The sequence below is a fragment of the Wyeomyia smithii genome, chromosome 1 (genome assembly GCF_029784165.1).
Source record: "Wyeomyia smithii strain HCP4-BCI-WySm-NY-G18 chromosome 1, ASM2978416v1, whole genome shotgun sequence".
In the NCBI taxonomy this organism is placed as follows: domain Eukaryota; kingdom Metazoa; phylum Arthropoda; class Insecta; order Diptera; family Culicidae; genus Wyeomyia; species Wyeomyia smithii.
Window position 1 is genome coordinate 141952585 of NC_073694.1, and position 12408 is coordinate 141964992.

Below are 12408 nucleotides of genomic sequence, written 5' to 3' on the forward strand. Positions count from 1 at the left end.
CTTACTCGAACAGCGCCCTGTAATAAGACCTGTGAATGTCCTCAGGCAAGCTTATGAAAAAGACTTCTCGCGATTTGGCTCTATGAATCTTAACCTCCCACATTGGTCCACCTGGAGATCACCGAATCAGACAGAATCGCATATCGACCACGTATTCATAGGTGGTCGGCACTTTCCGGGCATCACCGACGTCAGAATCCGACGCCAACACCGATTCGGACCACTACCTCGTATGGTGAAGATGCACCCGAATTTTCCATTGTAACAACAACAACACTCGATACCGGCGCCCACCACACAGTGTTGCAAATTTTCACAACTGCGAATATCAGCTTCAACACGAACGAGCTGAAAGTGAATATTACTTTCAGCTACAATCAGTTGATAGTGATAATGCTGACTGGCAGCATTACTGTGATTTCGCACACGCTATATTACTTTAGCGCTGTTTATGCGGTTGAGGATGCCGATGCTTACCAACTTCATCGACTTCATGCAATGGATTTGCTCAGATCAAATGATTTCGATATCGATTAAGACATATCATTTATATCACTGACACGATATTCATTGAAAATTGATAAGGGTGACAATCACTATCAGTGTGATGAGAGTGAGATTGAAATTGCTGTTGTTTCATTTTTATTTTGCAGTGTCGAAATTTCGCAACACTGGCCACAGTAAAATATCGCGCGACTGAGGCAAATCAACGTCGCTTAAAACTACGCGCATTTGCTCGAAACATCGCTGCCCGAAGAAGACGAGTTGGTTGAAACCCCTCTCGAGGACTATTGGAGCACCGTGAATACAGCCATCAACAGCGTAGCGGAGAACGTCCTGGGGCATGCAAAACAAATTCGACGGTATGAGTGGTGAGGAACTCTAGCAGCTGAATCACTCTCATGGGGCGTGAAAGTTGTACCAGAAACTCAACGCGTTCCGCACAGGTTTTGTGTCGCGAGCCGCTATGTACCGAGATAAGGAAGGGAGTATTCTGGTGAAAGCAGCACTTCGATGAATACTTGATGTGGTGTACAGTTAGAGGACCAAGACGGCTATCGTCGATGCAGCAAAGTACGGAGACATGTCACTTCCAATGATAGCCGAAGTTGAGGATGCCATCAGGTGGCTGAAGAAAGGGAGCTGCGTTGCCGTAAAGTTATAGAGTCGACGAATTCGTCTACCTGCTCACACTGCAGTGACGTGCCGGTGTATGAATTAAAAGCTGGAGCTACTCGCTGGCGAACCTAGTATTTCGAAGGTGGTCATAGCAAGACGGATACGCTGGGACATGTTGCACGAACGCCGGACAACTACCCTCCAAAACTGGCATTGGTCGGTACACGGCGAAAAGGAGCACAGCGAACTAGGTGTTCAGACTGAAGGAAGCAAGGCCTGGTAAGCATTGGATGCCCGCGGGATTGGAGAAACGTGGCCATAAACCGAGTTTATTGGAGGAGTTTTGTTCATCAGGTAATAATGATGTTACACAAAATGAAGTAAAAGTAAAGTTTTATTGAAATACCTCCTCTCTCCATCCCCTCGGTTAAGCCACTGATTTGGTCGTATCGTTATCACGGAAGAGCACGGGACTGGATTTTGATATCGAGAGGAAAACGTAAAAAGTTACATGTAGGTTGAGTTAAGATTCGCCAAGACATCACGCACAGAATGGATACGGAAGAGGGGGGCAGTTTCGGATACTTTTTCTACCATGATTTTTAATATTTTTTTGTTATCTTTTAAAAAATCTGAATTCATCCTGGCTGTTGCTTGGACCAAATCACATATAAGCGTGTTAGTAGTGTGCGATGATGCGATTTCGATTGGTTTATTCAATTTTTTCAAAATTGCTTTTTTGTCCGAGTGTGCCTCGTGTGTGGGGTAGTTTCGGACAGGCCTGGGGCACTTTCAGACAGTGTTGAAAAACTTTTCTAGATTGATGAAAATTTTGTGATTTTCAACTATTTCTTCCATATAAACAGAGACTGAGATCAGATGCTTTGCAAACTTCGAAACTCATCCTTTTATTACAAATTTATTTCATAAAATAAAAATCGAGCAAACTGGCTATGAGGGGGGAAAGAATACAAGAACTATGCCATTTTCTCGGCAATATTTGATTGGTTCAAAGTACAATGGCATTCGTGATTATCAAGCAACAGCAAAACTGGTTCACTTACGCTGCTTTCTGGAACCTTATTCAAGTGTTCCAGAACATTGAGAAACAAGTTCCAATCACCTTGGCAAACGGTACGTCAATCCATGATTCATATGGGAATTTTCGATCAAATATTTCTCTAGAAATGTTTCTTCCACGTTCGTAAATAGGGGTACTGGGGGTAAGCCCGGCCCCCTAAGGAAAATGATTCTTTAGTAGCACTTGATGGCGAATATTGTTATATTTCTTTCACAGAATCATTGCCCAGATTGTTTTCTACAAGACATGAAGGTTTTTAGTACTTTCAAACTGTTATTTTACAAGGAATAGTGAAGTTTTGAAACTAAGATAAAAACGACGTTCAGCAATCAGTGCGGGTGAAACCGGCACTCCTTGGGGGTAGCACCGGCACCTATATTTGCTCATGAATCAACTCGAATTAACTGAACCAATCTGAACTCGGAGGCCGCCGAATGAGAGATCTTACATTTCTGTATGTTACTGTTGAATTTGGTTGTTGTCGGTTAGCTGGTTCTGGGCAGATTGTCGGAACAAGTTCCGGTGAACATTATGTATAAACAATGAAAGAATTTGATACTCGGCAAGGCTATCATGTGGCACTTTAAATCATATTATTAACTAGTTTCATTGAAGCCAGGATCACATTGACCACACCGGAGCATGTTTCAAATACCACCGGGAAAGCCGTCAGTTTTGTGACTTGATTCAGTACATTTGGCACCTCTAATAACCCTTGGAATCATTCATAAATCACAGAAGAGCTTGAGTGCATGGTTCTAAGTCGATTAATTAATTTATTTATCAGCGAGACATCGGTAATAGCTGAGAAATATGTGTCAGTAACATCCAACTAGCCTCAGACCATGTCGGGCTTACCCCACTCACTGGGTGACGGTGTTACCCCGACAGCACACATTTTTTTAAAAAGAGTATTCCTACAAATTTATCGCTTCAATTTACCTCAGATCGACTTCCTGTGATTGCTAACAATACAGGCAATAAATTGTAGAGCAACGAAAAATTATTTTAGTCTTTTCTAATGAATAAAAGCTTAAGTTCCACTCACGAAAAATTACATCCGTTTACGCATAAGCTGCAGAAGCGTATGTTTTTTCTATTATTTTGACGTTTGACGTTTCACGGTGGCTTCGATGTGTCTTGAAATGTCTAAAATTTTAAATACCAACAATCACATATTCCAAAATACAGTTAATTAGCGTTTTCTAGTGAAATCCTAGGGGTGACGGTCTTACCCTCAGTGCCGGGCTTGTCCCCAGTACCCCTACTTGTTGATATGAGTTTTTGGACGAAAAGCTTTCTAATTTTTTCGTTTTTTCGTTTCTGTGATTTTTCAGAAGACAGACCAAGGTACTTCTTTCAATTACGCAGGTATCAGAAGCGTGTCTCAAAGACATTGTTCCGTTAGAAACTCTTCCCAGCTCATCTTCGTTGATGCTTGCTCTATCGGTTTTCTTTTTGTAATTCCGAACCATTGTTTAGACTGAGAATCAGTCTAAATCTATATTTGTTAATGAACAACAATCAAACACAAATTTGGTAAGTGTCCGAATGTGCCCCATGAACGATGTCCGAATGTGCCCCACCACCATCCGAAGGCAAATCCTAGTTTTATCTAATAAATAAGATCTTTGTTTCCCCGATGTTATCACGTGTTTTCATTGCATATATGTTACGAACTAAGGTGGTGTACTTGAATTTTTAAATCGTTCACAAAGAAATTAGAAAAATACTTACAACATCAAGCTCAAACGGTTGAAAACATGAATGAAAAATGGAACTGTGTTGTTTTCGTAAGTAATAAACTACCAAAAGCTATCAAACTATATGATAGATGTTGGTGGAAAGAAAGTCAACTCACTTTTAGCTTTAGTTTGGTTGAAAATTGCACCATTTGTTTTTTTAAGCTCTGTCCGAAACTGCCCCCTTTAGCTCTGAGAAAATCTTTCAATTCCATTCCACGAAAAAACGGGAAACCTTTTTGAATTACCTCTTTAAATGTGACTGAAACTCCACACAGATGTTCCTATGGACTGAAGATGTCATTTTTTGCTTGTGCTTTGAATCACGACTGATTTGTGAGAAGGGTTTTTGAAAAAAGGGTATTGAGGACTACAAATATTTTTAGAGTCAGAACTGTTTGTTTGGTCGGTGTGACGTTTGCAGCAAATTTATAAATAATGCTTTTATCACTCCGAAAAAAATATACACCATATACACCAAAACACACAAATTAGCCGTGATTTAAAAATAGTTATCAATAAAAAAATGGAATATTTACCCCAAACGAACATCAGTTTTCAGTCAAATAAAAAATGACAAGTGAAAATTGGGACTTTAATTTTTATAAAATTGCTCTTTAGACCTGACGACACAAAATGTACAAGAAAAGAGCAAATAATATGCTCTATTACGTTGCTACCCTCACATACGCAAACAACGATATTATATTCTCACTAGTTTAATCAAATGTATGTTTGCTGTACAGCAGAAGCAGATACACTCATATCCAAGTCAATATCATTGTTAGGTACAGGCTTTGAGTGGGCTCCCCTTCATAATACAGTAACTGTGCGAAAAAGTAATACTTTTTGTTGACATTTTCTATCAGATACATTCTGTGTCATCCCCAACTGCTTTTCGAATCGAACCAACCATCAAGATATTTCAAGAGAGATCTGAGAAATCGATTTACGATGGAGCTGAACTGGTTCAAGCTTTCTAGAAAGAACTGCAGTCTCCTAGAACGAACTAATTATTATTGTCCAAGATATCTTGCAACGGCCCGTGTAAAATGCCTGTCTCGTCTTTTATATAAATAACTTTTAATGAATTGTTTCAAAATAATTTAAATTAAGAAAGAAAATTTTGCAACTTTCATGCTTTCATTCCCTTTCCCTAGTAAGAACTGATTTCTCTCCGCCGGGAATGGGTTAATGCATTTGACCAGCAATACTTAATAGCAGTACTAACCTTTGAAAAAGAACAGCCGCCCCGTATGCACAGCCCGGGCCGTTACACCGTTGCTCATACTGCTGCCGAGAAATCGCTGATCGATAAAATGTGCTACTCCGTTGATAATTTTCCGATCGAACTCCGATAGATTGAAAGGTCCAAAACTGCGTTTTGTTTTGTCACTCGTGCCGGCATCAATTGCTGCATCCTGGGTTTCATTGGACGCCGTGATGCCCGCTAGTATTGCCTTATAATTACGATCCAACGCGTCGTTCACGTAGCTTTCCACAATGCTCTCGAATTCCTCCAGTTCACTGGACTGATCTGTCGGAACTTTCGTGGGAATGGCTGTGTCTGTGGATATGATTGTTGCGTTCGATATGCTTTTGAAATGGCTAGAGCTACTGCAGAGCACCGCAGGAATAGTATAGATTACTAGCAGGGTGGCCAAAGTATGCAGTAGCCGCACGGAGGTATTTTTCAAGTTTGTGCCCATAGTTGCTTATATTCAGATTAACCTCAATTTATTCTAGAAGTTCCAACGACGACGAGAGACAAAGATTGTTTTGTTTGTTTGTTGTTAAAAGTTTAATTGTACTTGTGATTTGCCTGGTCGAATTCCAAATTCGAAGGTCCTACCTTCAATATGGTCAGTCAAGTCATTTTCATTCTCCGTTGTCACATTCCGGAACCGGTGGAATAGAGGTGATTAAAACTGCAATGGTTTTCTAGAGGTAGTAATACCACTAATTCCTTGAAGTTGACTCAATTTCAATGACGGTTTGTTGTTCTATCGGTAATTGTGAGATCAATCTGCAATTGAAAGGAAATAAATAGACTTTAATAATGGGGAAAAATATTAGGTCGTTTTACGGTGATGCATGGAATTTCAAGAAAAAGATGACTTCTTTTTGGTCAAGAAATCTAACGGAATGTCAGAACATAGCATGGCATGGTAAGCATACATCATACAATCATACAGCATACAATCCCAGTACAGTTTCTTCTTATTACCGTTTCAACTGTCGAGGCGACCGTCACGGAAACGGTTTTCAGTTTCAATAAAGTCAACGTCAGTAGCTAAATACCAAAATTTTGTAAACACTCTGACCTATTTTCCAACCACCGTACCGATGATATATCCTATACTGCATTGGGTGAGACCGTATCGACAGGTGGCCGTACCGTAACGAGGCAGAAAATAACTAGAAAATTAACACTCTATTTGCGGCTATTCCATGTTTACGTTACGTTTTCTTACGTAACATGTTGCCTGCTTAATGGGAAACAAATCAGGTTAAAACTGAAGTGAGATAATTTAGGAAAAGAAGCAATTATTTAATTTTTGAAATGCCGGTTTCAAATGTAAGAAGCAACATTATTGGCATAAAACTTGCTAACAGCATCCACAATAATCTCTGTTTTATTCACTGATCGATCCAGATTGAATCCAGTATAAATCCACAACGACAAACAAATACTAGTAACGATAGTTCTTTAAATCATTCAACAAACACAACCGTATGAAAATTTTGAATATATTTTATCAATTTCGTCGTTTGTTTTCATTTTTGCGAACACCATCTGCTGTATTGCTTTTCAAAGCAGGAGCATTCATAATCCGTAAACAACCATTACCAATGTGGCATCATTTTTCGATTAAAGGTGTGATAATTAGGTACACAGCGCCGTCTTTATTAAATTATGCGGTAATTCTGCTACTGTTTTATCCAGTTGAAGCGAAAAATAAGTACCATTCAGATGGATTCCATTCATTAGTCAGAGTCAGCTCTTACCAAACACCAGGAAGTCTTCACCAGTTTTACTATAAACCTGCTGAACACTGCTTTTCCGCTTATTGAACGTAAAAAACTTTTTGCAATTAGTTCTCATATCATACGCATGATCTTTTCTAACCGAGAGACCCACTAAACCACAGCAATAACACTAAGAAAAACGTTTGCTGGCAACTAGAGCAATCAGACTTCTTATTTTCATAACACTATTACTTTTGCTATGATTTGTTTGACTAAGGGTTTTAGAAAAGATGCCTAATTCCTTATCCGCATGCAAACAAAACATGCTAATTTTGTTTTCTTCTCATGCCTTGTATTTTTTCCCTCTCAATGTTATGGGATGGTTTGTACAGATGAGTAAACAGTTTTCTTTATTTTTCGATTATTGATTTTTAGACTCGAAAAGAATATACATTAGTACCTTGCAGTACAATTTGAAATTTCTTTATAAATAAGGTTTCAACTTTTCAACTTTTTCTTTATAAATAAGGTTTCAACTTGCACAACATGCTTATAATATAAGCGTAATTGATCCAAAACTGTTTATTGAGGATATGAAATATAAAACTATAAAGGTTTTTTTGGAAATACTAAATGAATTTTCGTTGCTAATTTTTAAACGCTCGAAACTTTTATTTTTGTGTGGTGCCAGTGTTGCGCGAAACCAACAATATGATAAATAGACAGTGTAGTGCAAAACAACCTCGGAACAATGGAGCAAAAAACTTTTTTGGAATGAATGAGACATTGAAACTCTAAAAAAAAACAGTTGATGCATTTACAGTGATGAAAAAAATAATAGGTGTGAGCATTGCTTATAAAGTCATCTGAATTTTAACCTATCATGTATAAGACATATTCAAACACAACATTTGTGTGAGATTGCTTATGTTATGGGCAATGAATAGAATGATGCTATCTGTCAAAATGCATGATATTTTATCCGTGAGCGTTAAAACACTTCCATTGATCAATATTTTAAATGGAAAAAATAATAGGTGTAAAGTAAACTATACATCGTGACGTGACTGGCGGTACAATTTGCTTATTGAAAAATATTGATTCACGGTTTTCTGTGAGTGGATACAGTATGTCTGCACTGATAAACTGATATTTCATAAGTTGGTTTTACAATTTTGCTTTTGGTCTACCGGTAAAAGTCGCGTTAAACTTTCGAGCCCCGATACAAAACGGTTGATCGAAAACTACAATATGAAGGTAAAACTTCCAAAAAAATGACAGAAACCATCGGCTGCTCACAGAATATAGTTGAAAAATCTATGAAATACCGAAAGAAATAAAAAACACGGGGGTGAAAAGGAAAACTAGTTCTAGAAATGACCGTCGAATACTGAAATTGGTAAAAGTGAAGGTATGAATGATTGTAAATACCGTGCTCGTCCTACCAGAAAAACTTCTTTCGCATTGGAAGAATTTTACAAAAATAAAAAAAAAAAACATTATAAGCAATCTAACATAGATATTGCGTTAAAATATGCCTCATACATTATAGGTTAAAATTCAGATGAGTTTATAAGCAATGCTCACACCTTTCATTTTTTCCACCACTGTTTGTCATTTTTGCCAAAAATTGGAAAATTAAAAAAGGTTGGTTTTTCGAAAAAGGGTTATCTCTTTTGGATAGGCCAAATACACATCGGACTCGATTATCCGCAGACTAGATTACACTAAGGTCGCTTTTTACGCGGTTTTTTTACGCGGAATCCGGAATTTACGCTTTTTTTACGCGGATTCCGGAATTTACGCGTTTTTTTAAGGCGGATTCCGGAATTTACGCGTTTTTTTTACGCGGATTCCGGAATTTACGCGGTTTTTTTTACGCGGATTCTGGAATTTACGCGGTTTTTTTTTTACGCGGCACGTATCCCCCGCGTAAAAAGCGACTTTAGTGTATTCGGAGAACTATTGGTTTTCGGTCTGATAATCGTGTTAGAACTGTTTTACCTTAATATTATTGAATTAAAATAGGTTATTCCGTGCATTAAAGATGCGGAGTTGCTTTAAGCGATATCCATCGATAGCTTACTGAATGGAATATTTTGTATGTTTCTTTTTTCTTTTTTTTCAATCAAGTAATCCCAGTGCCATTATAATGCACTGCCGTGACTTTGTGATAAAGAGTAATCACTTACCGGAGTAGCTTAATTAAAAGGTTGATGCATAAATACTATTAAATTTCAAAACCAGGGTGAACTGAACAAAACTTAACTTTGATTTCACGTACATTCTCGTTTTTTAAGTGTGTGTGGAATCGGAGCAAGATTTTTAATGTTTTCATAACCCAAAATAAACTTCCGTAATCGGAAATTTACTAATAAACATGTAACATGTAACATAAACAAATCAACATGTAACATCCAATTATTACGTAACGTAACGTATAAAGAACGTCTGGAAAATCCTTAAAACGAATTACTTAAACAATGAATATAGCCATGTATATGTGTGTGAGTTTTTAAGTGTATGTATGTATGTGCTTTTTTCCAAGGTGGCGGGAAAATCTACTGAAAGACACATGAGAAAAAACACAGAGTGTGGTGATGAAACTAGGAGAGTGATGCTGGGGTAGTTACACTCCCCAAGATAGTTACTCGACAAGTTCCGAACCCAGTAAAACCTCTCCAATCTTCAGCTCTACTCTTCCCGGGACGACGGTTAAGTATTACGTCGGAGAGTGGCCCTCTTCACTCTTTTAACCTCTTGGCTAACTACCCGATCAGAAGAGCATAACTGAAAAATTACAAAATTCTATCAACGTAAGATACAAATAACATATTTTGATACGATTTTGTATTTTACCGTATGCTTTTGATAACTTAATAGAATCTGAATGAGTTATAACAACAAATCCTGAAAAGAAGTTGCTCTGAAACAAGTTTAGCGAATTTTTCATCTCTATCAAAACTTGCTGTTTCTAACAGCGAATGTTATTATGGTGTTCTATATGCTATCATATTTTGTTAGAAAGCTGATACGTTGGTAACAAAATTTGGTATGGGTTTGATACTAGTAGAGTCATTCTTGTTAAAATTTCCGTTACTTTAACACCAACACCTAACGGGATCAAATTTAAAACACATCCTGAAATGTTTTACTCATAACAAACTAACAGCTTCTGTTACACTTTTGTTTTGGCTTTCTGATCGGGTACCTGGGAACTGGCGATTAGCTTCAGGACAATCTGGGAGGCGCTGCACAAACCGCACTTCAGATGTCCGGGTCATCGCACATCCTCCGGACTAGGGAGTAGTGCCTAGCCCGCTCATTGCCATCATGTTGCACATACAAAACGTGGCCATACAAAGGAGACGTGCTAAGCAGTGTCTTCCGCATCCACGCACTCACGACACATGGGGGACCCCGCATGTCCGAACTTATGCACACTTACCTGAAAAAACTATGGTCTGACACGATCCGTGTCTGGTGAAAGTTCACTTCACCATGGTGCCTCCCGACCAGATAACTTCGGAATAGGTCGGTGCGTCCATCTACCTTTCGTGGCATTGGACCATTCCCGCTGCCATCGAGACATCGAGAATGACCTTCTTGTTCCCCGTATTGCCCTTGTGTCACGTTGGTCGATGCATTTTTTGTCCTCTTAAATGGTTATGCTGATAGGCATCATGCCGGACAAAACCCAGATTGCGTCGTATGACACTGTACGGTATGCACTCGCAACTCTCCGGCACATGGGCCTGTAGATATTTTCCAGTTTACCACACTAACTGTTAGTACCTAGAGGTCTGTACCACATTGGCCCAGCACTCACGCTGGCAAGAAGTTTACGCTTACTGACACACACCGCTGAGCTTTAACGAATAGTACTGTAATAGCCGATGAGGCTATCCTATAGTCGACGTGGCTCCCAAATGTTAGCATGTCGTTGATCATAATCCCCAAGAGCTTCAAAGATCGTTCTGAAGTAATATTGCAGTCTCCGACCATGATCACTGCATGTTGCTCCGATTTGCGATTATTCACAACCTTTAACTTCGTCTTATGTTGCGCTAACTCCAGTTTCCTGAAGTGCTTCCAGTCTTTGACCTTTGGTATATAGTCCGCGACCGTCAACTCGACCTCTTCGATCGACTCACCTTAGACTTCTAGCGTTACGTCGTCTGCAAAGCCGACGATCGCAACTCCTACAGGGAACTTGAGTTTCAGCACACCGTCATACATGACATTCCACAACACCGAGGGATAGGATCTTGTGGTACTTCTGCGGTAATTGGAACGCACTTCTAACTCTTCTCCGTGTTGTAAACTTAACTCTATTCTGGAAGTAGTTTTCCAGAATCTTGTACAGCGACACCGATACTCGGATGCTCCTGAGCGCAAGCGCTATGGAGTCCAAGCTGGCACTACTGAACGCATTTTTCACGTCGAGTATACAGATTGCGCAATATCGAATGCCCCTTCTCTTGCGCTAGAGTGCTACCTCCGCCGTCTTGGTGACGGACAGGATAGCATTCAGCATGGACTTACCCTCCCGGAAACCGAACTGGTTGCTTGCCAGACTGGTACGCCCTCCGTGTACTTTACCAGGCTGTTAAGGATAATCCTCTAATGCAAGGTGTCCTGCAGACCGAAAGGCCTATTTGCCGATTGGTCTCCTGTCGGTATTCCAGCCTTCGAAAGTAAGACCGATCTCTGTCGCTTCCACCTATCCGGGAAGTGGCAGTCATCCAAGAAACTCTGCATGTCTGCCCGTAAAACCCCGGGGGCCCATTTAGTTTTTTATTTTTTTACCAACCTCGATGCGGCTGTCTTCGTCTACGGACGTCCAGCAGGTTGGCCGACCACCGCAAGTCTGTCTGAGATACTGGCAAGTTGGACGTGAGACTTGACCGTCGGAGGCCAAGGACTTGGTTCGTGGTGTGGAGAGAGTCCCTCGATGATACGCCTTCGATCTCGGCTAACACAATCCTGAAGGCCTCTCTCAACGAATGCGCATTGGTACTCGCGCGTAGCCAATCAAAGCAGGCCCTATTGCTTGATTCAATCGCACTCTTTTAATCATTAGACACATTCTACCGTGACGTTACAACGTTTTGACTATTCTGTTGGCATCATTTTAATTCTAACTTGTATTTTTTTCATGAAACCCTTTGATATTATTACAGATTCGGAAAGTAGACAAGATTTCCTATAAGAATGATGTATAAGATATTTGTTTACTTTGTCTATATTACCTTGGGGAGTGAGAATGTAGCGTGACGTTACAACGCGCGAGAAATTGAGGTGTCGGGACTTTTATTACAAAAGTCAAAAACTCTGCTCTGTTTGGAATTTTATAACAATTTCTTCTTCCACGATTTGATAACAAATAATAATCGAACAAAATGCCATGTTTAGAGTGCCTATAACTGGTAACATCTATATTTGAGAAGCTTTTATATTTCGTGACGTTACAACGCTCATTTTTCAGCAAGGGGT

The 12408-nt window shown here is 39.5% G+C and overlaps 1 protein-coding gene across 2 annotated transcripts in view; it reads right to left on the reverse strand.

The window, feature by feature from the left end:
* Positions 1-12408, reverse strand: part of LOC129718124 (uncharacterized) — a 110828-nt gene that overhangs the window by 16409 nt on the left and 82011 nt on the right. For both annotated transcript variants that reach the window (XM_055668554.1, XM_055668555.1), the window contains one exon: positions 5174-5968. In XM_055668554.1, coding sequence (XP_055524529.1) covers positions 5174-5651 — 478 coding nt within the window. In that variant the 5' untranslated portion in view covers positions 5652-5968. The remainder of the gene's footprint in view (positions 1-5173; positions 5969-12408) is intronic.